Below are 27991 nucleotides of genomic sequence, written 5' to 3'. Positions count from 1 at the left end.
CGTTTGTCTACCGTCTTTCTGTTTGTCGGTCTTTCCCTGATCTTCACCAGCAAGGTGGTCTTTCATCTTTTGGCAAACACAGAAATGCAGCATGGGTAAAATCTCTCAAAAAACATTTGGCGACAAATTACAGTCAAAATCTACTGGTAGAAACATCTACTTGCGCTTTTCAGCTCTCAGATACGCAACACAGTTCTGTCTGGCACCCCCTCTCCATACGTCTACGGCTGCATGCTTCCTGATGTAATTGAGGTTAAGTGTCTTTGCTTACGGGTACAACAGCTTCACTTGGGATTTCACCCAGAAAACCTCCTATTTATAGAGCTTCCACCAATCTGCTGAAGAATGGAAAAATGCATCAAAGTTCTGCCATATCTGTCGCTTTAGTTATGTAGCTTTCTAGGGCCCTAATTTGCTTCCTTTTTTCCCATCAAATATTGTTAGTTTGTAGCATATGTTCTCAAATCCCTCTCCCCCTAAGCCAATCTTAGACCCTCGTATAGACCGTAGAGTCAAAAATTGGCTTTTTGTACCGAGCGATGCCAATAACGAATACAACATAACGAAACATGGAGGGAAAAGTGGTCTGTAATTGGTTTCAGAGGGGTTGTTTTACATGTAGCTTGGTAGCATCCAATCACAACCTTACTTGGATGGGCAGCAGCAGAAGTCCAACTCCCTAAAGGCACGTGAGGCTTAAGACTATTTTCATTTGTTACAAACATGAAGAGAATTGAATCTGAATCATCCAATCAGACACATTGTTTTTTTCTACCACCTCTCATTGCCTGTCTCACTTTATCTCACTGCATGAAAAACAAGGCAGAACAACATGTATATTTTACATATTTCAGTGTCAAAGCTTATCAGAGCTGCTTACTGTTGACAGAGGTGTGATAAGGGTGCGTGTGTGCGAGAGAGAGAAAATCCGAGATAAAGAAAAGAAAGTTCGGCATAACAAACCTTGCTGTTGCCCCCCGGTTAGGTGCGCTTTCCTCTGGTGTAATTAGAAATGGAGAAAATCTACACTATGAGCAAGTTAATGTGATATTGATGGCGAAGTGAAGAGGTGCATTTTGGGAAAAACAAGAGCTAAGAAGCAGTTTAAGGAGGACTTTACCCCAAGATTGTCAGGGTTTTTCCACCCAGCATGTCACAAAACTTTGCAATTGAGTAGCTGCCAATGAGATGAATGGGAATGCTAACGGCTAGCTCTCTCCAGGTATTACAGACCTTCTTAGCCCATACTGTAGAGTGAAAGGGCACAACTTTGACGTCAGCAGACTGCTTTAACAGAGACGCAAAACAGCAGACAATAAGACAGACATAAAGCAAATTCAATTACTACTCATACCCAGGGGTCTCTCTCTGAAGAGAGAGAGACAGAAAATCCCAGTTTAAATACTCTATTCCAAATGAAATTAGAAGCTTATCCACCAGCTGATATACTAAATCACACGGCTCTGATGTGAACGAAGGAGAGACGAGGGAATGAGTGTGGTAGGAATTGATAAACTGCAAGAAAAGGATAAAATATATAGGCATATAGCATAATGTTACTTGTGTTAACAAATGTTATGGAACGTAAATGTTTTTACATTTTTTCATGAATGTGAAGTTCTGGAGAGAAAAAAAACCTTTAGTATGCTAAGTAAACTAATGATGGTACACTTTTCCCACTGACTATTTAGTAGATGGTTTGATTTGCATTGCTAAATATCTAATTATTATTCTCACAATTTGATTTAAACCATTTATTGCTACTGTGCCTAATACTGGGCCAACTGGCGACTTACTCCCTTTTATTTACTCACTAAAGGCAATTTTACCCCACATTTGCCAAGTGTGTATTTTGGACCCGGTTCACTTCCCTCATGTAGTCTCTCTAATAACATCAGAGCTGTACCACAAACGTCCAAAAATGGGCCTGTGAAGGAAGTACAGCATGTATTGCTCTGTTTTATAGGGTTTTGTAGGTTTAGTACATTTAGCGTACTGTACTTCCATCCTTCAACAGCTTTATTTCCGTCCACTCGCTCTTAAATCAAACATGGCGATCAACAGGTCACGTCAATGACGTTTGGTCACGAGACGCTCTGGAACATACAATGCTTGACGTCATGTGTCTTTACTGCACCATATCTGATTTGAGAGCTGCGGTAGAGGGGAAAATGTCAATTTCAAGCTAAATTTAGTCTGTTCATCACACAAAGCAATTGTATGACTTCAGAAGACTTACTGTAGGTCTGATTTTGGGCCTGTAGTCATCAAAACCGTTCAAAATAGTCTTACTGGTTAGCAGATTCCAAGTGAACTGAAAACAAGCGTATGTCTTTCCCTTTCTTTGTCTGTACCTCTTCCTTTTCTGTTTTTCCCGCCATTCAAGCTTTCAGCTCTGGTTATAGAGCGATAAGTAAGCAGAGAGACAGGCATGAGCTAACGGATTAGCAACTGTGCCACTGGCAATTACCCAGTATCAGGGGCTAATCTTACTGAGAGACACCGCTGTCTCTCAGACTGCCAGCTGCCAACACTGGCACACCGCAGTATATTAGCATCAATCCACCACTGCACGGCAATAAAAGCACAGCGAGAGATTTGTTTGGCACGGCCATTGTGGAAAACATAAGATGGAGGTCTATTGTTTTTTTTTTCTTAGATTAAGAGTGTCAGTGTCATGGAAACTGTAAAACAGTACAGAATTGCCATCGTTAGCATACAGGAAGTAAACTTATGGTTTCTCTGAACGAACATTTATGATGAGATGCCAAGTGGGAAACAACAAATATTTGTTAAAATCCCTTCTAATAAATATAAAGACATTTATAGTTTTACAAAAGACAAATATATTCTTCACACTAAGAAAAAAAAAGATCCTTTTAAGAACTGTTCACTGAAAGGTTCCTTAGGGAACCAAAATTGGTTCTTCTATAGGGGTTTTCGCATGGGTTGTTATAGGAACTCAGTCAGGGCCGTACATAGGCAGTGAGGGGGACAAGTCCCCACAAATAACTAGAAATGGCCAAATTACCAATATTTGATATTCTTGATGCTGCTCTGTTGCACTCAATTACGTTTGGCTCTGTTAGTTGTGTTAGGATGACAAGAAGTTTTAAAAGCCAGCAGATGGAGACATTATTCAAGCATGCCATTCAACAACGTCAACAACTGGAGGGTGGAGGACGCTGTGATCGGAGCTGTGTTTTTGTCGTGTTATGCGTTCAGCCAATCAACATACACCTGCATCACTGGTAGATATTTTTGATGAAATCTGAGAGTTTTCTGTCCCTCCATTGACAGCTACCCAACTACCCCTTTGACGCTTCAAAAAGTTCATAAAGAGATCGTAAAACTAATCCATTTGAATTGAGCTGTTTAGTCCAAATTTTCTGAAGAGACGCGATTGCTTTATATGATGAACAGGTTGAATTTAGGCTTTTATTCACATAAACATTGATCAGCAAACATAAACAGAAGCTCAACCAAACCTGCTTGACGCGTGAGAACAAACCTTATTGGTTCTTGCTGAAGCTCAAACATGCTGCGTAACACGAGAATGAACCTCATTGGTTCTTGCAGAAGCTCAAACGTGATGCGAAACACGAGAATGAACCTCATTGGTTCTTGCTGAAGCTCAAACGTGCTGCGTAACACGAGAATGAACCTTATTGGTTCTTGCTGAAGCTCAAACATGCTGCGTAACACGAGAATGAACCTCATTGGTTCTTGCAGAAGCTCAAACGTGATGCGAAACACGAGAATGAACCTTATTGGTTCTTGCTGAAGCTCAAACGTGCTGCGTAACACGAGAATGAACCTCATTGGTTCTTGCTGAAGCTCAAATGTGCTGCGTAACACGAGAATGAACCTCATTGGTTCTTGCAGAAGCTCAAACGTGATGCGAAACACGAGAATGAACCTCATTGGTTCTTGAGGAAGCTCAAACGTGCTGTGTAACATACGAGAATGAACCTCATTGGTTCTCACACGTCAAGCGAACATGCTTGAGCTACTGTTTATCATAACTGATGTGTGTTGATGAATGTTTGTGAATAAAAGCTTAAATTCAATCTGTTCATCATATAAAGCGATCAAGTCTTACAATCTCTTTATGAACTTTTTGAAGCATCAAAGTGGTAGTTGCATAGCTGTCAATGGAGGTACAGAAAGCTCTCAGATTTCATCAAAAAGATCTTCATTTGGGTTTCCGAAGATGAACCAAAGTCTTACGGGTTTGGACCGACATGAGGGTGAGTATGACAGAATTTTAATTTTTAAGAGTACTATTCCTTGTGTGTAACAGATGATACTTCAATTATATACAGTACATTGATCTGAACAAAATATAAATGCAAAAATAATATTTAAAAGAACCATAGAACTACTCAAAAAACCTAATACAGTAAAAAGTGTACTTGACAGATTCTTTGCAGACCATAAGATGCAAAAAACAGTTGATGAACCTACATTTTCAACACTGCTCTGCAAAAACAACACCTGTTAAATGCTCACACAATAAAAAGTGTGTTTGACAGCCTTGTAAATAGTGAATGTGTTAAATGGATTGTGACAGAATGAGAACGGGTGCTACCTTGTTGATTTTGGGGTGCGCACAGCGACTGTTTCCTACACTGGGGTGCATCCAGATGCTCTCTAGAGGAGCACACTCCTGTCTCAGCGAACACTTTTTCTCCTGCACGCACCAGCCGCAGTCGAACCGGGGATCCGCTTTCAGACACATCCCACAGCTGTCCCGCATGGCGTAACACTTGTACAGGTGCGCTGTCGAGAGAAACAGAGATAAAGAGAGGGATAAATATGCAAGCAGAGCAGAGGACAAAACCTTGCAACCGCACATCAGATGAATTCTTCATTAACGTGCCAAGTTGCTTGGCAACCATAAACCATCTACAGTTGAGCTAATGAACTGTAATACTCGACTGAAGAAGAGTTTATTGTGCTTATTAGACTTAATAAATGTGATTATTTTTAAACAACGGTGTCTTTTATTTTATAATGCTCTACAGTTTTAGTTGTGAGTTTCACCTACATCTCACAATGAATAAATACACCTAAATACACCCCTTCACTATAGTAAAATCATGCAAAACCTTGTTTTTAATTTAATTGAATGCACTCAACATGACAATTTGAGATATAAAAAACAGCTAAAACCATCCTTTGCTGGTCTTAGCTGGTTTAACATGGATGTAGCTGGCCAAACTGGTGTTCAGTTGGTTTTAGCTGGTTCTCCAAGTCTGACCAGCTGAGTTGTAGCTGTTTTTCAGCAGGTAAATGCATATGAATTAAGAGCATAACTTATGTACCTAAACACTACATATTATGGTATTTACATTATTCCAAGGTATTTCAAAGAATACTGTGGCACACATCCAAATAGTACCATGGTGGCCTTTTGTTTGAAGCTGAAAGCATGTAAAAGAGCACTGAAGTTGAACAAACGAGTTAATCTACACAAACAACATCTGCTAAACTGCTAGGCGATCGGCAAATCTTTAAATCGGCATGTTGCCATTTGAACAAGAAAAAATGTAGGGCGGGACTTGATTTTGTCCAACTGGAATTGATTGAATGATTGGATGGTTGTGTTTTGCTATTGGTGGACCTCATGTGAGTGACAGGTTGTCCCGCCCTCGACTCGAGCCTCTAAACACATCGTCACAATAGAGATGTCGCTACAAGAGGGAGGGGGAGTTGATTAAAGATTACAAGGGCATGCTAATTAATGTGCACTAATACATCATTTATAATAATAAATACTCCATAAACAAACAAGAATGGTCAATTTTGAATTCATGGTGACTTTAAAATGAGAGCACAAACACATTCTGCTATGTTTTTTTATCTAAAATGTTCAAATAGTTCCCTTTAAATGTCAACAGACAGGAAGAGAGATTAAAAATTGGATGATTTATGAAACAAAGGTATCACCTCTGCTACCGCTAGCAATTAGTGAATTACAGATGTTAAATTCCCATTGTAAAGAGAAAGATGGCAGATTTTTCATGGATCCCTGGAGCTTCATGGGACTGGGTGAATGTTCTGTTTGCCTGGGTGTCTTAGACTGCCGCCGGACTTCAAAGGCGACAGCGTATCCATCCGTCTCAGCCTCATGCTAATCTGATTAGCCACGGCTAAGCTTAAAAGTAGCGCTGCGCTAATTAAACTGAACCAAATGAATGATTTAATTACATTAACATTTCCACTTTACAGCAGGGCAAAGCTGGGGGTTTTCTCTGGCAGCGTGGTGAAGATGGATACATTTATTGTGCTATAAAGACAGCGCTGAGAGAGAGAGAGAGACAGAGACAGAGAGAGAGAGAGAGAGAGAGAGAGAGAGAGAGAGAGAGAGAGAGAGAGAGAGAGAGAGAGAAATACAGCACAAAAAGATCTCAACATCCCAAAAACAACATAGTTTAAGACTAGTTTACTGAATTTGTTTTCATACATAAATTTATCAATTTAGTGAGATTTATGCTTTAAACAAGGAAACAAAATATGTCAATGTGGTTAAAAACTAAATTCAAGATGTTTTTCTTTGCATATATTTTCTTTTAATAGTTTATACAATGTTTACGGATGTAGAAATATTTGTCTGAAAAAAAAAAAAAAATACAAATGAATGAATTATAAATAAATATTATATTATTATGATTAATGTTGAAAACAGTTTTGCTGCTTAATATTTTTTTAACTGATTTATTGATAATACAAAGCTCAAAAGAACAGCATTTAAAAAAAATATATAAATCTTTTGTAACTGTATAAATGTCTGTCACGTTTGATCACTTTAATGCATTCTTACTGACCTCAAACTATTGAACAGTAGAGTATAGACAAGTAATCATAAAAAGAAATGACATTTATGAATCAATTTACTTGTACTGCACCCAGAGGCGGCCTTACCTATGTTTCACCCGTTTCAATTGAAACGGGCCCCGCCCTCCAAGGGGGCCCCCAACAGAACAGGAAAATCCCATTCATTTTCTCCCTAGGATATTTATTTTCAGACATAATGTCTAAAGTGGTCTCCAACACGTCACTCGCGAGAGTAGCTCGTGGCCTGATTGGAGGTAGCTCGCCAAGGGCCGTTCACATATCGCGTCTTTTGCGCGCTCAAGTTCGTTATTTCAAATAATTGAAGCGACGCGCTCATTTTTTCCAGGCGCAACGAGTCAATGGATGGGGGTGCACCCAAACTACGGGTGTTTTTTTATTCTCTGTAAATAAATCTTCTAGCAGAGCTACAGCAAGCGTTTATCGGTAGTGGAAATCCATTAGCTATTAAAACTTCTCTGTCGTTGTGGAGAGCGCATGGTAGGCTACGACAGACGCCACGGGAAAATCGGACCGAATTTTACTATTAATAATAAAAGATAAGCTAATGTGCATTGTAAATGTCAGTATTTTGTCTTTTTTGAATCATTCTTTTTATAAAAATGATTTAAAGGCTGAAATATGCGAGGTTTATCTTTTTATAAAAACTTTTTTGTCAAAACTTTATTTGAACTTGTACATGTTAGTAGATAGCATGTTGCAAGACACTCCTTTCAAATTTGGCCATCATTTTTAATGTTACTATTTTAATGTTTATGTAAACAAAAAGTGCATATTGATGGTAAGTTTATTTGTTATTTGCTGGTTTTCGACATAAAACTTGGTGAATTGATTTTATTGTGTATAGTATTAGTACTTTTTGAACAGGATTATGTGATAACCATGCTCATTTTGGTCACTATAATCATGAAATTACATTTTCATACCATTTCATCTCTAGTTATGATGCACTATAAAATCAACAATAATTATGTGTTTTTACAGTATAATATTTTTTTTGATGTCAATTAAGGGTGACATATATAGGCCTACAATAACTCGTTTAGGTCTAAAACAGTTAGCATAGTTGTTAATATGAGAGTTATGAGACATTATTTAAGAGATTTAATTATTGCATATAGCTCTCGGCCACTTTCATTTTTAAAAAGTAGCTAAAAAAGGTTGGAGACCCCTAAACCATCCAAGTTAGATTGACCACGAGCTACGAGGTTGTGAAACGAAAGTTTCTGCTCCTATAAAAGCCACAAAGTATAAAAATAAACCTTGTTATTTACGATCTTCTGGAGAAATACTACACTACCCATAATTCTAAGCAAAACACTGACGTCTCTGATTGGTCGAACTTGAGTCGCGCCGCGGTTACCAAGGCGACGTTTACCGCCCCCGCGAACGGTGATCTGAAGTAAATAAATACCGGTAGTTTATGTGTTTATACTTTGCCTTTTTTCCGTAAGGTTAAAACGTTGTTGTTGTTTTTTGAGCAGGGAAATAATTTGAATAGGAAATGAAACGTACATGCCTGTTCATGAAGCTGAAAGTGCGCGTAATAAAATAATATGATGCAAACCAACAAGAATCCTTGCTTTTTCTGCTCATGTTTACATTTTATGTGGGCAGGGCCCCATATTAGTTATTGAAACGGGCCCCCAGATGCTTAAGGCCGCCCCTGACTGCACCCAACCAAAGTGAAGCATTCATCAATTCTACCTTTTGAAAACGACCATATGAAGGCATCTTAGTAGACAGGATGTTACACAAACATTGGATCTGGGTCCGTCTTAATGCCTTCCTATCTCTGTGTACAATAGCATTTTTCAGATTTTGTTGACAGCGAAGAGATGGGAAAAAGAAGAACGGAAAAGCGTGGCACTCGTTACCATCACTCAAGGCGCTGAGAGCTACATTTGGCCCAGGTGTGGCGATCTATTGGATGGCCCTCCAGAGTCACCATTCACTCAGCGCTCTAAATAGCTGCTTACCAGCCTGACACTTGAAATATTAGCAGCAAATGGACCTGGACTCGACCCAAAATGACCAAAGTGCTCATTTTGAGGTATATGAGGAGTCAGGCTGAGCCATCGAGACGGGGATGTCAACCCATAACCACACTTTCTCGACTGACACCCTTTTCATTCTTTCTGAATGAGGGTTTCACACGGTTTCTCATTGTTTAGCGGCAGCGAGCTACAGTCACAGCTCAGGAAGGACCAGATAAGCTGTATGGAGAGCAGTGAGGCCTGACATGCAGCCAAGCATAAAACGGCCCTAATTCATCTTCACAGAGGGGTGGATAATACAAAAAGAGTGACTACAGAGAAACGGATGTGTCAGACTGAGGCGAGGTTTACCTTGGATATGGTAGGGGTTGTCAATGACGAAATCTCCATTCCACACAACTGATAGGTCCACCGGCAGGTCACTGATGTCATTTCCTTCATAATCATACTGCAGAGAGAGAAAGAAAAACGAAAGATAGATATGACTCCATGCTATTCATCACACTTGGTAATAGATGTTTTCTGACTGTTTGTATTATACCAGCCTCCATCAACTAAAATTCCTGTCATCGATTAAAGCAATGGATCACAAAAAGGTTATGTTTTACATGGGTGTTCAGCAATCATCATGTGGAAAATATGGGTTTTGAACTGCTTATCACCATAATTTTCTGTCTCTAAAGTGTGGCTAATCCACCAAAAAGACAAAAAGGCACCAAAAAAACTATTAAATGACACATTGAACAACATTTTCAGATCTGATCCAACAACAAAAAAATAGACACAAAAAAAAACCCTGTTGGAAATCAGGCTCTTGACATTACTCGATCCCATTACCCTCACTTCTCACTATTACTTCCTGTCCTCTATCTATTGTCTTTCCATCTACCAAAAAGACACATTGTGCTGTAGTGTTTATGCGGGAAATACATTTTAAAACCTGACTTTTTTCCCCTTTATTTTTTGCCATAATTTCATGTCCACTCTCTACTAAACAGACAATTGCTGGACACAGTCAACTGTAGTGTTTATGCAGAAAATAAGAGCTTGAATTTAGCTTGCAACATTTTTCGATTACGATTTCCTCCACTTCTCACTATCTTTTCCTGTTCTTGTGTTGATAAAATCTGCTAAAAAGACAACAACAACAAACAAAAAAATGCCATTGCACTATGGTGCTTAATATGCAGGAAATACAGTTTTGAATCTGACCTTTATTTCTGAACCAATTATTCCTATTTCTAGTCATAATTTCATGTTTTCTCTCTACTAAGGACAAAAAGACTCAAAATAACCAACAACAAAAAAATGCTGTCAACATTCAGCTGTGGTGTTCATGTAGAAAATTGGAGTTTGAATCTGGCTCGCAACTAATTTCCTGTCCTCTCTCCAATTAATAAAGAGACAAAAATGGCCAAAATATCAATACTGCTGAACACATTCAAGCTCAGGAAATGAGAATTTGAATCTGGCTCGCAACATTTTCCGATTCCCATAACCCACGCAGCTCAACCCTTTGTGCAGCACATCAGTGTTTTACTGCACTGATCCTGACATGCAACCGGAGACCGCCGGGATGAAGAGCGTTCAGAAAAACGCACGCAAACCGTGTTCCGGTGCACAGCTCGAGCTCAGCCCTGCTGAAATGGCAGCGAATGAATGAAACATGCCGGCTTATCTCGCTCCATGCAAATCTTGCCATTTAAAAGTGTATCCTTGAGAGAGAGAGCGAGAAAGAGAGTGAGACGGATAAAACGGAGAGAGCAACGGAGTGAGACGGACAGCGAAGGAGAGACAAGTCAGGATTCTCATCACGCAATTGTGAGACTGTCAGATCAATATGGGGGGAGGTGAAAACACTCCACCCTGACAGCAGCCTCCTCTCTACGGCCCCTCTCATTCACACACACTCCTTACAAGCACTGATAAACAGCAGGAGACATTCAGCACATTTACAGGCGAGCTTCTAGTATCAGAAACCGTCTCTTCAAGCAAAGCTACTGACTCAGAACCAGTGCGCAGAGAGAAATGTGATTTGTCTGTGCGCACCCTGGCCGTTTCTGGATGAGCTGAGGGGAGACGGAAACGGGGCGGAATAGAATGAGGGCATGTGGGAGCGCTCCAAAAATCTAAATTACAGAGCGGAAGCCATTCATTTACACATGAAACAAGTGGCGGAGTTTAGGCGTGGAGCGTGTTGCTGGGACTTAAGTGAAATTGGCATTTCCAATTTGCTTTCTGACACATCTCATTTGGCTTCAACTGTCTCCAACATACACACACGTGTGCAAACACACACACAATAGTTGACCATTGAGACTTGAACATACAAAATACATGGCAAGCCAGTTTTGCAGTGCCTTTCAAATGTGTTTGTATGTAACATCAAAACAGTTTTTGTGCAGAAACCGTTTCAAAGCGGCAACCTCTTGTTGAGTGTATTAAAGGAATTGTTGGATTTTGGAACATGACATACCAAAATAAATAGGTTGCTGCTCATAAGTCATTCTGAATAGACACATAACCAAAAAAAGGGCTCATAACACATATTTTAGCTGTTTTAGACTCTTAAAACCAGAAGCGATGTGATTAGATTTCAGCGACAAGCAATTTGTCCAATCCAGTTGCGACGCGACTATGAGACATGACCAAATCAATCAAAGACCACAGCCAATCAGAAGAACGTGTGGGCGGAGTCTCTCTGCAAACGCACTGCACTCACAACGAAATGGATAAGTACATAAGTAAACTTTAATAAACAATATTACACACCATTTTAACATGATTAAAAATACATACTGAGTGAGTGAAACAGTCTTTGTCATAGACACTTGTTTGTTCACATTAGTTCTGAGGTGATTTATCCATTGTCAATGTTTATAAAATGTAGCGCAACAAAACAAACGTTAAAGCGAAGATTAACAAGTACAGTGAGCATAGGTTTTGTTCACATTGCACATAAATCAGGTTTTTTTATTTTTTTTTTATTTTTTTTTTATCTGATATTTATGACTTTACCCGTCTGTCATGCTGCAAGTGATGAAATCAGGTCCGTTTGTTCTGACAGTGCAGTCAATATCCGGTATATCCACATCGGTTGCTGCAGTACTGATTTAAGTGTCAGCGCGACAGCGAGAGTCTTACTTCTACTATAACTGAGTAGCTGTCACTTTGGAAAGCAAGGACGGAAAACTGAAAATTGCCTTTGCTCACGTCCATCATGACATCTCACCATGATGAACTCCCGAAGAGCATCAGACAACATAAGCATCAGAGGGATTACAGCACTATTGACACATTCATGCAAACACCGCCTCTCAAACCACTCATGTTCACTCATTCACCATTTAATAGATTAATAATGTCGCATCTGAACATACACTAATGTTTAAACGTTTGGGGTTGGTGTGTTTTTTTATAAATGTTTTTGGAAATATGTCTTTTATGCTCACCAAGACTGCATATATTTGATCAAAAATACATTAAAAACAGAAATATTATTACAATTTAAAATAATTGTTTTCTATTTTAATATATTTTAAAATGTAATGGCAAAGCTACATTTTCAGCATTATTTCAGCATAATTACTTCAGTGTCACATGATCCTTCAGAAATAATTCTAATATGCTGATTTGCTGCTCAAGAAACATTATAAATGTTGAAAACTGTTGTGCTGCTTAATATTTTTGAGAAAACCATGATCATTTTTTTTCAGGATTCTTTGATGAATAGAACATATTAAAAAAAACACCATTTATTTGAAATAGAAAACAAAGATGTAGAAATAGAAATCTTTTGTAATAATATAAATGTGTTTACTGTCACTTTTGATAATTTGAATGCATTCTTTCAAAATAAAAGTATTTCTATGTAAAAATAAAAATAAAATACTGACCCCAAACTTTTGAACGGAAGTGCAATTGAAACTGAAACGTATATCTGAAAAACATATTTTAATCAGATTTTAAATCCCATGTGAATGTGATCAGATTTAATGTGGCTGGTTCAGATTACAAACGACTACTGTAAACCGATTTGGTTTTAATCTGATTTCAAACTATATAAATAAATGTGAACAGTTTTTAAAAATAAGAATTGCCGTGGTTAGTTACAAACATCTAAACAGAATTGAGTCGGACACGGCAAAATATAAATAAATAAATCAGATGTTTGCTGCTTGTCTGAACAAAGCCAAAGAGTCAGTTGACGACTCTTTGAAAGGCACAAGGTCAAGGGTAAACCGCTAAACACCCTCGAGTCACAAGGCCTTTCTTTTGACAACTAATCATTGGCAGCTTCTCTCAAAGCTCCAATTTGATCAAACACATCCTCCACGCAGACCGCAGATGACCTCCACGCTTACAAACACACATTCTTCCCTAAGCAGACATGTGAACCCTCACACTCCTCCTGCCTACGTCTCCTCACCAGCGCCCCAGCTCCATTAAACTTTAAAGAGCTCCAGCTGTCCTCCCACACATACGTCGCGTCTTTACAACGGTCGTCGCTGTTCTCCGAGGGCCGTCCGAAAACACAGCTATGATTTATTCATATCATCATTAACATGCCTTTGACATTACACTACGCTCTCACCTCAGTCAAACAATCGGCATATTCGATGCTAATCGTTGCGGTAACATCATGCGACTGAGGTCACGTGACTTTTGGTGACCACAAAATGTCTGGAAACAACTAAATGGTGCATTGTTCTTTACAAAAAGGTCACACGCAGCATTTATGGAAAAGGTGGAGGAAAACAACGGCCTCTGTTTGGTGAGAGAGGGCAGCGTGAGAGGAGCTCGGGGAGGAGCTCGGCGTCTACTTGAGACTGGATGAATAATAACGCTCATTATTCAGCCCGTGGTCATCATGGAGACATGGCGGAGAGTAATTAATTGCTTGTGCAAGTGTGAGTTCCCATGAGGCCGATGGAGGCCTCCAACACAAGGTGAGGAGAAACACGCACATGACCCAATTAAGAATAACCATGATCCGGCAACTTATTCCATACGCGCCAAACCTCACACACACAGGTCTTTAAAAAAAAAAAAGCCCCTCAGGTGCTGAGCTGACATGGCAGGTGTTGATAAATGTCAATGTCTCCTAGACTGTGACTTACTCTATACATTATTGTCTTTGTGATCACTACGCCCACACCATGACATGGTTATGATGTGTTTTCGGAATAAAAAATGTGCTAAAAATCTCAAAATAAAATATGCTGGTCGCATTTCATCTCAGAAAAAGAGAATGAATGAATTTAAACCTGTAACCTATAAAAGTCTATATTCTGCACAGTGACATTTTCATGACAATTACATACATTCTCCCCCAAGTCTCATTACCATAATGCGCCTGGACATTTTATTTAAAAAAAAAAAAAAAAATCATTATATTCTTATTGGTGATATGACTTCATGTGGCGCTGCTCAGACCGAGCAGTGAGATTTTCTGCTTGCAATCGGGGGCGGAATTGAAAACAGGGCCGTCAAGTCGGACACTTTTGCTGTGTTTGCGTAGTTTATCACAGACGAAGTGGATTAGATGCAATTTTCTGACGTTTTCAATAAAGTGGGTCTATATATTTTTTTTCATTGTTTTTTTTTTTTTTTTTAATAAGCATGGCACAATTTAACATTATGGTTACGTGAAAAGAGATTTACTGTTATAAAAACATATTTGAGACAGTCAAGACGATCTGCTGAAGTTCATCAGAATGGGGAAGAAAGGTGATTTAAGTGACTTTGAATGGCATGGTTATTAGTGCTGGACTGGCTGAACTGAGTTTTTCAGAAACTGCTGATCTACTGGGATTTTCACACACAACCATCTCTAGGGTTTACAGAGAAGGTTCAAAAAAGAGAAAATATCCAGTGAGCAGCAGTTCTGTGGGCGAAAATGTCTCGTTGATGCCAGAGTTCAGAGGAGAATGACCAGACTGGTCTGAGCTGACAGAAAGGCAACAGTAAATCAAATAAGCACTCGTTACAACCGAGGTGTGCAGAAGCGCATCTCTGAACGCACAACACTTCAAACCTTGAAGCAGAGGAGCTACAGGAGCAGAAGACACACGGGGTGCCACTCAGATAAGAACAGGAAACAGGAGGACTCACCAAAAATGGGAAAATAAAGGATTGGAAAAAATGTTGCCTGGTCTGATAAGTCTCGATTTCTGCTGCGACATTCGGATGGTAGGGTCAGAATTTGGCGTGAACAACATGAAAGCATGGCTCCATCCTGCCTTGTATCAAGGGTTCAGGCTGCTGGTGGCGTAATGGTGTGGAGGATATCTTCTTGGCACACTTTGGGTACCAATTGAGCATCGTTTAAACTCCACATCCTACCTGAGTATTGTTGCTGACCATGTCCATCGCTTTATGACCACAGCATACCCATCTTCTGATGGCTACTAGCGGCAGGATAATGCACCATATCACAAAGCTCAAATCATCTCAAACTGGTTTCTTGAACATGACAATGAGTTCACTATTCTCAAATGGCCTCCTCGGTCACCAGATCTCAATCCAACAGAGCACTTTTAGCATGTGATGGAATGGGAGATTCACATCATAGATGTGCAGCCGACAAACCGCTTTCAAGCTGATTTTTCCTTTTCATTTTGATGTAATATATGACCAGGATGAACACAATAAGTGTCAAGTGATAAAAGTTTGCTTCAAGTAAATCTGATTGTTCTTGACAGACAGAACATTTTATCAATCACTTTCATGCAAATTCAGCAGCATCTTTTTTAAGGCATTTTGCCACTTATCAGACAGTCATCGTAAACGGAAAGGAAAAAAAAAATCCCCACCAAAAAGTAATTCAAATAAAAAAATTGCTCGTACAAGAGTGAAAGTAAAACAACTTTGCAGAAGGCGGGCTGGAACTACGCACTGACCTTAAAAGAGAATAAGAAAGCATTAAACTAACTTCTGAACATGATAAAAGACGACAAGAACTCCACTTAGTATGACTCCAGTTATAGTACCTGAAACTTGTAAGCAGTTGTGCATGTACAATAGTCTGAGAATAGAGTAACATATGAGTTGTATAGGTCCTCTTTCTTTCTCTCTCCACCTGCATGCCCAAAATGCATAATTACCCTCACAGGGGAAAATGAATGGAGGCCAGAAATAGAGACACACACTGGGCATCTCCCCAGCCTGCGCCCGTCCTCTGCTGGCAAGCCCATTGATCAGGGGGATGGAGGGAAGGAGGGAGCGTACGGATACGTGCGGGTGAGGCAGGAGATTCCGGGTCCGTGGGGCTGGAAAGTGCCGATGTTAACAAAACAGACCAGCTGCTGGAATGTGAGGAGGGAGGGAAGAAAAAACGCCGCCTTTTGTGTGGGTCAGTCTTATATAATTAGTCATTTTGATAGCATACCTGTGCGCCGGGGTAAAAATAACACATCAGCACATCGGGAGGGGTGTAACACACACGAGCGCACGCACACACACATACATACATACAGAAACCTAACACAAACACATGCAACATTCAATCTACTATTTTGGTCCTATAGTACGGCATGTTAATTGTCAATAAGGTCAAAAAGGCAGTTATAAACATAATCATAAATCATTTTTGTATATTACTCTTTATGTCAAAAAGGTTATACATAAGGAGAAATGTCTTATTGATTGCATAATACTTTTTATGTTTATGAAATTGCACAGATTGTGTGGGAAAAGTTACGTATGTAAATGTAATACTTATTGTTAGTGGTTTGTTGAAATCACTAATTCCAAGTACTAGTGACACTTGACTAATTTGGAAGAAGAAGAAAAAAAGAAGCTGTCATTATGTATTTGTAGCTCATTATGCAGAGTTGTTTTATTGGTGCAACTGCTGTGTCGTTTTTTGCGACGAGTCATTTTGTCAAGTGCTGTAGCTCTTGAATTCAGCTCTGAGCTCGTGGTGAATCTTCTTCCTAGCAGGAGCTCGGCTCCACAGGAGCGTGTGACACACTCTTAACCCCGCTGTGGGAAGCAACTGAGACTCCTCCAGCTATTCACCTCTCCCTCTCGCCCCAACATTCGAAAGCTGCTTCCCGCTCCCTTCCTCAAAAATGATGACCCTTCTCCTCCCGAGCTCATTTTCCCTCCTTCCTTCCTATCTTTTTTTTCCTCCCTCAAAGTGTTTGGGGAGGAACTGGTGTGTTGAGTCTGAAGCAAAGCTTCTCTCTGCTGCACGGCTGCAATTCATCATCATGTTATCTATGACGGCTTTTAATTGGATCCTATCAAACTCTCCCGATAGTCCTCATTTTGCTGTAGACGGCATAGAGGAGATTCTGGATGAGATTTTTCTTCCCTTTCCCCCCTCTATTCCTTTCCATCATTGTGTTTTCTCTGTCAGTCTCTCGTTCTCTCTCTCCGGTCATTTATCTGAGCTGAAGGTAATGTTGTAAAGCAGAGTCTGATACCATCAGCCTGTTCTGTTCATCTCCTGGGTCCTGAGCTGTGGCGCTCAGAGAGAGGGCTCTGTGGAGGAGAGCAACTTTAGGTCTCTTGTCTTGTCTTTTATACACCCATCTTCACTCCTTCATTTGATTTCCTCTCTTTTACATCTTTTCCACCAAACTTGTGCTGGTGCCAGAGCACAATCTGTGAGCCTTCTTGCGTTTACACTGACTGAACTGACTACACATCCCTCTCACAAACATGCATATTGGTCTTAAAGTCTTAAAGGGTTACCCAAAAAACATAATGTTACCATTTTTTAACCCTCATGTCGTTTCAAACCTGTATGACTGTATGATCTTCTGTAGATTGCAAAAGAGAGTTTCAACTGTTTTTGTCAATGAAAGTCAATGGGGTCCAAAACAATATATTGAATGGACAAAAAAAAAAAAAAAAAACCTTCAATTGAAGGTGAGTAAATGATGACAATATTTAACATTTTCACACCAACAAATCGCAAATCAAAACATTTTTTTAATACAGGATTTAATAATCTCGGATAATATTAATTTATATACTCTTTCCTGTTCATTTATTTTCTATCACAGTTCATTTATATAACTAAAATGTTACAAATGTACTAGTATATGTAATAGTGGTATGTGTAGAAATGAGCATTAGTCCAAGATTAATAAATGCAGTAAAAGTATTGTTCATTGTTAGTTCCTGTTAGGCATTGTGTTAACTAATGTTAACACATAAAACATTATTATTGTTAATTTTTATCTGCATCTTAGTATTTCCATCCAGTATTTGTATCCCAAAATAAAAATAAATGGACTTGTGATACATATATCATTGTGATTCATCAGAATATCATATTTGTATCCAAATTAATTCAATAAAACTGTGGGGAAAATTGAACCTGCTGCATCCGTTTCAATCCCTCTCATGCATTTGGCATCACTTTTGTCCAGTACTGCATCTCTTCAGATACACACTTTGAGAAAATTCATGGCTATCTGAATACATCTGCAGACAACTGGATATAAGAACAAACCAAACAGAGTTTGAAAATCAGAAAATCAGTTCTTCCTCCCTCAGTATCAACCTGCTAATGTCGCTGATGTTCTTCCTTCTCAGCACATCTCATCCTAAGCTGTATATCCTTTGTTTACTCAATCGATTGAGTCAGGACTGCCCGCTTCCCTCTGCGTCCCAACACTCCGTCGTGCTTTATTAACCCGTCTCTCCATTGTCTTAAGCAGAGAGACAAAGGATCGAATTGATCAATCTCAGGCAAACACAATCAGCTCCCCCTCCCTAATCATACAACGCCAGCCATCTGCCCAGTGTGAGCCTGGGATTCCACCTGCCAGCTGTTGCCTCCAATCTACCTGGCACGAGATTGACCTCAAACGACCAGCGCTGAGGAACGCTGCTTGCAATATTATTCTGTAAGTCACGATAAAAGTGACCAATTACACATCTAGCGCTTATCTTGTACATCCATTTTTATGACATTTCTGTGATGCATTCTGCATTGTTGTTGCCAGTTCTGTCGAATCTGTCACCATGATAATATTATCTATAGTAGATAGTACATAGCTGAGGTTTTGTCAAATTTGCACACAAAATCACTTGAAAGCATCATTAAGAATGTAAAATAGTTTTGTAAATAAAACTAATATTTGAACCAAATATGGTGTCATGGTAGCGATATGCAATTTTTTAATATTATTATTATTATTATTTTCATTTAAATTCAAATTGGTATTGGCAATAGTTTATCCCTGCAACATACAGTGGTCCCAAATATTATTATTAAGTCTTAAAAAATACCTGAATGTCAATGGATTGGAAAATAATATTGAAGAAAGGCAGTACAAACACATTATTTTATGCAAAACATTTCCCAAAAATTTGTTTTCAGTTATAAAACAATAGTGTTCAACAATCATTTTGCTATCAATCTTGAACCTGAAAATTACTTCATGAACTGACAAAAAAAAATCACCATTTTGTTAAAATTACTTTTAAAAATGGCTCAAAAAGTAAATACAGTTCAAAGAAAAACTCTAGAACAATTTTGTTAGAACATTCAGATAGTTCTAAGTGTGTCTTCAATGTTCAAACTCTTTTTGAAGCAATTTAAAGTAGCAACTCATAACTTTAATGTTAGCAAAAAGTAACCAGATTATTGTTGTTACTCACAACACTGCCGCTGGGACCTTAAAATGGTATTTCTCAGAAACAGCAGTGTTATGGCAAAGCAAACAGTTCAAATCCCTTTGAATTCAACAAAAACGTTAGTCAGAGATATAATTAATCATTCAGATGGGGAAATTTTTCTGTGGACTGAATGAAAAGAACTGCAGGGGCTTTTGGTGGGTGATTCATATCCAACCTGCCGTCTGGCACCTCAGCCAAACCGTTTTTATACAGAAGTACTTGGAATTTTCCGGGACCGATTCAGACCGAAGCCTGTTGACGAACAGTCATTTAATCTGTAAGGAGTGACTCTGTGAATGTCTAAAACAATAGTGACTCTTGATCTATGTCAAAGCCTGTCATTCTAAACATGCTCCTACTTCTGGTAATGGAACTCTCACGCAGGGCTACACAGCACTCATGCTAAAATCACTGCAAGCTAAGTAACTGATAATTGCTGGCATTTAATGGTGTAATTGCAGTGGGATCTTAACACGGCTGTAATTGCGGCTCTCATTAGGAGTGACAGGCTGTCTGGATACCCAGCAGCACAGAACCAGTCCCGGCGTGGTTCCGTCACAGGCGTAAACCGCAGATGACCAAAGCAAAGTAAGGGACCTAATCTTAGAGTTTCAGCTGAGATAGAGATGACCAACAGTTATCCATAATTGTTCAAGAACAACACATCATAGAATGATACCGATTTTGAAGTATTTCATAAATTAACATGTTACTTTTAGTATTTTAACCACAACATCTGAGTTTCAAATAAGTTAAAACAACTTTCTAATTGATTCTTTGGAGAACAAAAGGGAACATTTTTAAGACGGCTCTTTTCCATGCAATTATGGGGGCTTAAAAAGCACCATAAAAGTGGTTCAAAGGATTTAAAATGCTCCATATTAAGCTTTCTGAAGTCATGTGAGGAACAGAGCAAAAAAAAAAAAAAACTCTAACTCTAATCATGTTTACAAGAGACGTGGCAATGTCCAATTGAATCAATGCATGAATGAATCATTGTTTGAGTTGGATCTTATCAATGAATCAGTTTCACTGAAGCATTCTGATTTGGCTCTCGAGTTCAACTTAATGATTCAATCATCTGGTTACAGTGAAAACCAACTAAAATTTCAGTCTTATCATTCCACAAAGCTATCTTCAGAAGACATATAGCAAATGATTCATATGGACCACTTTATCAGTCAATTTATGAAACTCAAAAGCTCCAGTTCCCATTCAGCGTAAATGCACGGAAATGAGAGACTGGCACACCCGTGTTCCAGAGAGGAAAGAATGACATGAGGGCTAGCAAATAATGACAGTTTTTAATTTCAAGTGAACTAAACATTTGAGAATCTCATTCAGAAATGCACCTGTAACGCTTTCACCCTTCCTTGCAAAATTCGAAGAGAACAGGTCGCTTATCAGCCGGCGGTTTTTGGCTCTCGTTGACTGTTAAAGTTAACATCACTCTGGCTGATGCCTCCAGCTGGCGGAGACAGAGGAATAGCTTCTCGTCAGCGACGCGCCAATCGCTGTTGATTTGAAACGGCTGCGACAGCAAACAGTCGATAAAGTCTTTAGCGAGACAGCTCTGTGCAAACTCTTAGCCGTGTAATTAGCTCCCCCTCAGTAACACCGGGAATCTCAACACAAAAGAGAAAGAGGCTGCGTCCTATAACGGCCATCAATAAGGCATGGTGAGGAGTGTCACGGTGCCATCAAATACCCAAGCTTCCTCTCTCTGCCACTAATGACTGCCTTTGCAAAGCAGTCTGTTAAAACGATAACAAGTGGCACGTGTTTCATCAGGCCCTAATGGTCCACCAGTGCCTGCCCAGTGCCTGATGGGATTTTTGACAGGCAGACAAAATGTTGACAGGCCAGAAGGTAATGAGGGGGAAGGCTTGTGTCAGCAGTGCTGTAAGAAAATGGCCAGCTATTTGGACTAGCGTTTCTCCACCAATAATGACTTTTAAACAACTCGCAGAGATGTGAGGATTTAAGCGAGTCACGGCTTGTCAGAATGACTTTCGGTCCATTTGCCTGCGGTGCAGGTCCACTGGCCCGTGTGAGCATAAAATACACACAACACTCTCTACAGTAAGTTTGGCTAGAAATTCTTTCCAATGGAAAGAAATATCCCCAATGGGATCCCATTAGCATCTCAATTGTTTCTCCTAGACAGCAATGCAATCAAATGAAGAGTAAATTAAAGCGGTTAAATTAAAGTCTCCTATGCCAGTACTCATATGTGTCTCTTTTCCTAAATGCTGCAAGTAAAAGTAAAAGTCAGAAATCTCAATATGAACTCAAACATGTATCTTCAAATTCACAGAACATAATAATTCTATGATATATCTACCCATCCATCCATCTGAATTCTATGTTGTGTGACTAAAGATGTTTGAGTTCATATTGAGATTGAATTCTATGATATAATATAATTCAATGTTGAGTGAATTTTAGGAGAAATATTTAAAGAATAAAAAGTTTGGGGTCAAAACTGTTGCTGTTTAATATTTTAGTAGCTGCTTAATGTTTTTATGACAATTCTTTTCATGAATAAAAAAGGTTAAACAGCATTTATTTTAAATAAAAAACTTCTGTAACATTATAAATGCCTTTATTGTTTATCAATTGTGACCCTGGACCACAAAACCAGTCACATGGGTCCATTTTTTGAAATTGAGATTTATACATCACCTGAAAGCTGAATAAATAACCTTCCCGTTGATGTACGGTTTGTTAAGACAATATTTGGTCGAGATACAACTATTTGAAAATCTGGAATCTGAGGGTGCAAAAAAATCTAAACATTGAGAAAATCGTCTTTAAAGTTGTCCATTTATGTTCGCGATTTTTCTGCATTCACTCACAAAAATAGGAAAATTTAGAAAATATTTTCATGGAACATGATCTTTACTTAATATCCTAATGATTTTTGGCATAATAGAAAAATTTTGGCCCATACAAATGTATATCCGTGCGACTTATGGTTTTGTGATCCAGGGTCACAATTTAATACACCCTTGATGAATAAGAGTTATTTCTTTACAAAAATCTTACTGACTCCAAACAGTTTAACAGTAATGTAAATAGTTAATTACTCCATTACATCTCCTGAGCTATGCAAAAACAAGGGCTTCCTTACTGAACAAAATAAAACTACCCAAAACAATAAACAACAAGCATTTATCTTACCATGGTCTTCTGACACTGTATGCTGGTGCTGTTGAAGCGCAGTGCAGTGACACTGTACTCTTTCCCCTGGATATAGAAGATACACTCGTAGTTCCTCTGGCCAGACTGGGGCTGTGGAAGGTTTCGGGCCAGCAGGGTGATGGGCTTCATGACACCAACGGGAATGTAGATTTGAGTGGACGGCAGGATCTGGGGACACTCCTGCGAAATGAAAAAAGAGGATAGTCTTCAGAAAATGCTCTTTTTTATATGTTTTAAATCAAATGTGAATGAACTCTATGTTATTAAAGGATTTATTTACACACATTTTATCATCTGTGAGACGAAAATCATACATATGGTCACTTTGAGGGTTTATTCATGTTTGTAGCATACAATAGATTGAACAAAAAGCGTTTATATTTGTCATGTGTTTAGAGGTTTGAAAGATGACACACACACATAGACATAATTTGAGACTGCTATACAGAAAACATAATGACTTGCTATTATGATTTTGATAGATTCAAATAACAGCACTGAGGTGGATCTAAAGAAGATCAAAAACACTTTGATCTTACTAGAGTAAATGTGGCCATTCAGACATGGCAGCCGCTTCAGTGATGCTGCTAAATCAAGAGCGGGCGAAGGCGAGGATATGAAGGATGCGAGGAGGACTTCAAGGCCATTGCCACCGTTGTCATGCCAACAGATTGGAAAACCAGGGCACAGAGCATGCAATTAAGCTTTTTGAGGGCGTGTGCCATTTTAAAGACTTGGCATTGGCACCAGAGTTATGATGCCAACTGTGCACTTTAACTAGGCAGCAGCATAACCATAGGCACGAGATCTTACCCGGCAGGACCTCTCCTCAAGGAAAATATTATAAATCTTCAGATTCTACATAGAATAATTGCTTTTGTGTGTGTGTGTTTATATGTTTATATGTCACAGACACATCTCATGTACAACACATAAAACCCGAAATTTAAGCAAAAAAACTGAAGCACTACATGATGGAAGATACAACTACATCAAAGCATAAGCCTTTCTATTGATGCTTTGATGCAGTAGGAGAACAAACAAAAAAACGTGTGGTACCATGATGCATCAGTTGGTAGAGTGAATCTCACAAAACCTGTTTGTGTCATATTTCAATATATATCATTTTTAACGATTAATCGCATCCAAAATAAAAGTCTGTGCTTACATAATATATGTGTGCGTATAATTATTTTAAATACACACACATGCATTTATATATTTTAAAAAAGTTATATAAATTATAAATATAAATTATATTATATATATATAAATTATTTATATTTATTTACATTATAAATTATGTATAAATATATACAGTATATACATGCAAATATTTATTAAATATATACATGCATGTGTGTATTTATATATACAAAATAATTATACACAGTACGCACACATATGTATATTATGTAAACACAAATTTTTATTTTGGATGCGATTAATCATTGCCCAGCACTAATAATTTTATAGATTAAAAAAAGTATAAAATCTGCTTAAAATATATAGGAAATTCATAAAACTAGCAACCACCTAGAAAACCATACATATATACACAATGGATGGATGGATGTGATGCATGAATATGATAATCATTCAGTACCATAAATTACTGGATGCATCACAGGTCACATTTACAATTAAATCAAGCTGAAGTCGTGTAACCCCAAAATAAAGAAACATTTGCAGGTGATGTACGTAAGATGCGGCACAGGGTAGATCTTTCCCCGACCTCGCCTATCAAAGCCCGATAAAGCGTCTGAACTTGTTACCCTCATTTCCTATTTACCCTGCCTGTGGTTCTAATTGAATGGGAGGAGTATGGAACACCAGCGGCGTTATTAAAATCTAGCGGAGATATGAGCTAGCGCTGCCACGGCGAGGGCTCTGTAAACAAACCTGATGGGAAAGCCACATGCGGATCGGTGACTCTGCAGAGTTCCATTGGGCTGCAGGTTTAATTGCCTCGGGCGGCAGTCTCCTTATTAATACTGTGCTGTGCTCTCGATTCGGTTGTGACTGAATAAATAGACTGTGATGCAGTTTCCCCCCACCACCACCCTCAATGGAGCGAGCCTGTGTTAGCGTTCAATTACTGTGTGGTACACAAAGGTGAGGGTTTCGCTGCTAATGAAAAGGTGCAATTTGTTCAGAGTCAATAAAGGCCTGTATGCTGAGCACAGAGAGCCCTTATCAGTTTCCTAAGAACGCAGCACACAAACCCAAATCTATATCACTGCTAGAGGTTTAAAAGGAAATGTGTTTTCGCTGCTTGTAACAGTCGGTTACGTGTAGCATGATGGCTGCATACTAAATACTTGTGTTTTCAAAGGCTGAATTATAAGCACATGCCAAGAAAAACATGGCATTACAAACAATTATTACAAACAACTGGCTGAAACTCATGAATAGTCCAGTACTCATTATATGCGTTTTAATACATACTGTACTATGTGTTTTAAATGTAATTTGCAACAATGTTATATGTAGTCAAATTATTGTTGATTAGATAATCATAGTTTTATTTTAATATCCATCCATCTATATACACACACATGCTATAAATGTCATACATACAAATATATGTGTGTTTGTGTGTCTATATCTATCTATCTATCTATCTATCTATCTATCTATCTATCTATACATCTATCTCTATATATAGAATGCTGCAGTACAAAAAAAGTCCTAACAGTCTCAAAATTAGCCCTTTCTTTTATTCTTTCTTTTGGTTTTGATGTGAACAATGACTTGGGCATGTTCTTAACAGTACAGTGGTACATTATGATTGTTACAAAAGAAATTATGGTAGAAGTATATTACAAATTAAAGAGCCACTCTGTATATTCGATTCTGCTTTATTTACCATCATATTAGTTTCCAAGGGACATAAAATTGGGCATATCTTCAAAGACAAATGCTTTGGCATCATTAGTTCATCATTAGTTCTGCTATCCCTTCACACTCAGCTTGTTTGTAAGTTTGTTTGTTTGTTTGTTTTTTCAATAAACTGCCATGAAATCTAATTACCATGATTAGTTTGGCTTCATTCCGAAAATAATCTGCAAACGTGACACAATGTCATTTAACAACGTCTATTCAGCTCGCAACTGTGTGAGGCAAAAGGGAGAAATGATAAGAGCGACTGAGAACCAATCAGAGGAGAGCGGGAGCTGGTCTTGGTCATGCTAAACCACCTGACTGGTGCTGAGAGACGCTTTGCTTGTGGCTCTGCCATTCGTTTCGGCAATCAAAACACACAGGTGGAGAAAAGATAGCCGTAAACTACACATTTAATGAAACGCTCCAACCATCTGATAAGGAAGGGATGCCTTTTAGAAGAGATGTGAGTCCACCCCCACGGAAAAATGGAAATCTGCGTTTGAGAGGGAATGAGAAAGAAAAAGGAAAGGAAAAAGGAATGAAAGAGAAACAGAACGGAGATGAAAAGGGCAGCATTTAAAGTGTACCTTTCCTGTAAAAAGTACCATTGTACGCTTTTTTGTGCATATAGATCATTTAATGATATTTTGTAATTTAATGATATCATGGCACATTAATATGGTAATCTCAATGTATTATACTTTTTCCATCAGATATTAATCACCGTAGGACCATAATACTACTTTTAAGAATAATCAGACTGTAAGAAAGCACAAGAGCTAAAGCAAAATGGAAAAAAAGAGCAAACGTGGGAAACTATTTTATTAAGTACCCTGACAGGTGTCAAAACAGGGTTGAAAGAGCAGATCAGATGGCACACTTGCTGAGCACAATGGAATAATGGTGTACCGTGGGGATTCCTTTGAAGTGTTTCACGTTTTCTCCTTCTTACTGCCTTTATTTGCTTTGAAATGACTGCGGCTCCGGTGAGCCGGGAATCCAGGTTATCATGCAGTGTGCGCCCCCACAGCGCAGAATCACATAGTGGGAATGAGCTCGGAGCAAACTCACATGTTCAAGTTAGAAAACTCAAATCCATCAGACTGATGCTGAAGCATTCCACTGCACTTTCTGCTGCAATATTTAACACGGTACTATACTGCTTTTAAATGAATGCATGGAGTGCTAGAAAATTCCAGGATAAGGTTACTTTGCATATCTCTGAGAACTTGGATAATTATCAGAAAAAAAAAAAAAAATTAAATTAAATAAAAATAAATAAAAATAAATAAATAAATAAATAAATAAATAAAATATAAAATGAAATTAACTCAAAAATAACTCAAACAATGTTATTTTATCCTTTAGTTACAAACTAATACCGTTAACGTACCTAATTGTCAGAGAAAAAACATTTAAAAAAATAAATAAAATAGATTTGGCTACATATAACATTGTTGCAAATTAGTTTCAAAATGTTTAATGCAGTAAAATATGGTTTAGAAGCTTCTAGTTAAAGTGAATACCAATATAACGATGCATATTCTTTTTCATAAAATTGTAATAATATGTAAAATAAAAACAATAATCTAAATAAAATAAATAATAATATGCCTAACATGACAGAGGTCTCGTGACGTGTTTTTCAAAATTGATAACTTGCTTTTAAACTTCACACGGCATATTCAAAACACAGTGCTCATGGTGCAAGATGTTAGTGTGCATCTACATCTTAATTTAGTGGCTTTTCCTAGCAAAAACTGACATATATTGAATTAATTCGATGAAATACTCAGCACATCATGTAATTTGAATAACATTTCAAACGGACCTGCAGCTGAGGTTTGATATGAAATGGACATGGAAGCGCAGAGAGATGCAGTACAGTATTGTTGGGAAGCCGTGCTGAGGGAAAGAGGAGGGCTGTTTTTTGGCTCTGGGATCTGGCAGCACTGCTCTGCTAGTCTGCTGTTTGTTTTGCTCAACTGCTGCCTCTAGCAATGCTCCTGCAAGCAAAACATGATATCTGCTGCTCTTTTCTTCCTCGTTCTCTCACATTCTCTACTTCTCTACTTCTCTCTCTCTCTCTCTCAGTCTGAAAGAACCTGTGGGGCGATGCAGAGACGCTGCTCATGGAGCGTTAAGCAAAGCCCACACTGCAAACACAGCCCACTTCTGTGGACCATTCACATTCCCTCGCTTCAGAGTTGGAAATTGATTTAAAATCGCATAGGAACACATTTTGTGGTTGAAACATTAAAAGACGAATGTTCTACACATAAAAAAAAAGAAAGAAAAGAACCATGGTAATACTATGGTATTCTATGAAATATCTGGAGGTAACCTGGTAAATATACCATGGTATGTGAATATGAGAATCACTCAGTACTTCTTTGTAAGTGCAG

The 27991-nt window shown here is 38.4% G+C and overlaps 1 protein-coding gene across 1 annotated transcript in view; it reads right to left on the bottom strand.

The window, feature by feature from the left end:
* Window positions 1-27991, bottom strand: part of plxna1a (plexin A1a) — a 207445-nt gene that overhangs the window by 51141 nt on the left and 128313 nt on the right. Inside the window, exons 10-12 of the mRNA XM_084099972.1 lie at window positions 22680-22880; window positions 9207-9303; window positions 4592-4782 (exon numbers count right to left, since the gene is read on the bottom strand). Coding sequence (XP_083956098.1) covers window positions 4592-4782; window positions 9207-9303; window positions 22680-22880 — 489 coding nt within the window. The remainder of the gene's footprint in view (window positions 1-4591; window positions 4783-9206; window positions 9304-22679; window positions 22881-27991) is intronic.

Source organism: Abramis brama, assembly GCF_963993115.1.
Source record: "Abramis brama genome assembly, chromosome: 22".
Classification (NCBI taxonomy): domain Eukaryota; kingdom Metazoa; phylum Chordata; class Actinopteri; order Cypriniformes; family Leuciscidae; genus Abramis; species Abramis brama.
Note: the sequence above shows the minus strand (reverse complement) of the source record. Positions and strands in the feature narration are given on the sequence as shown.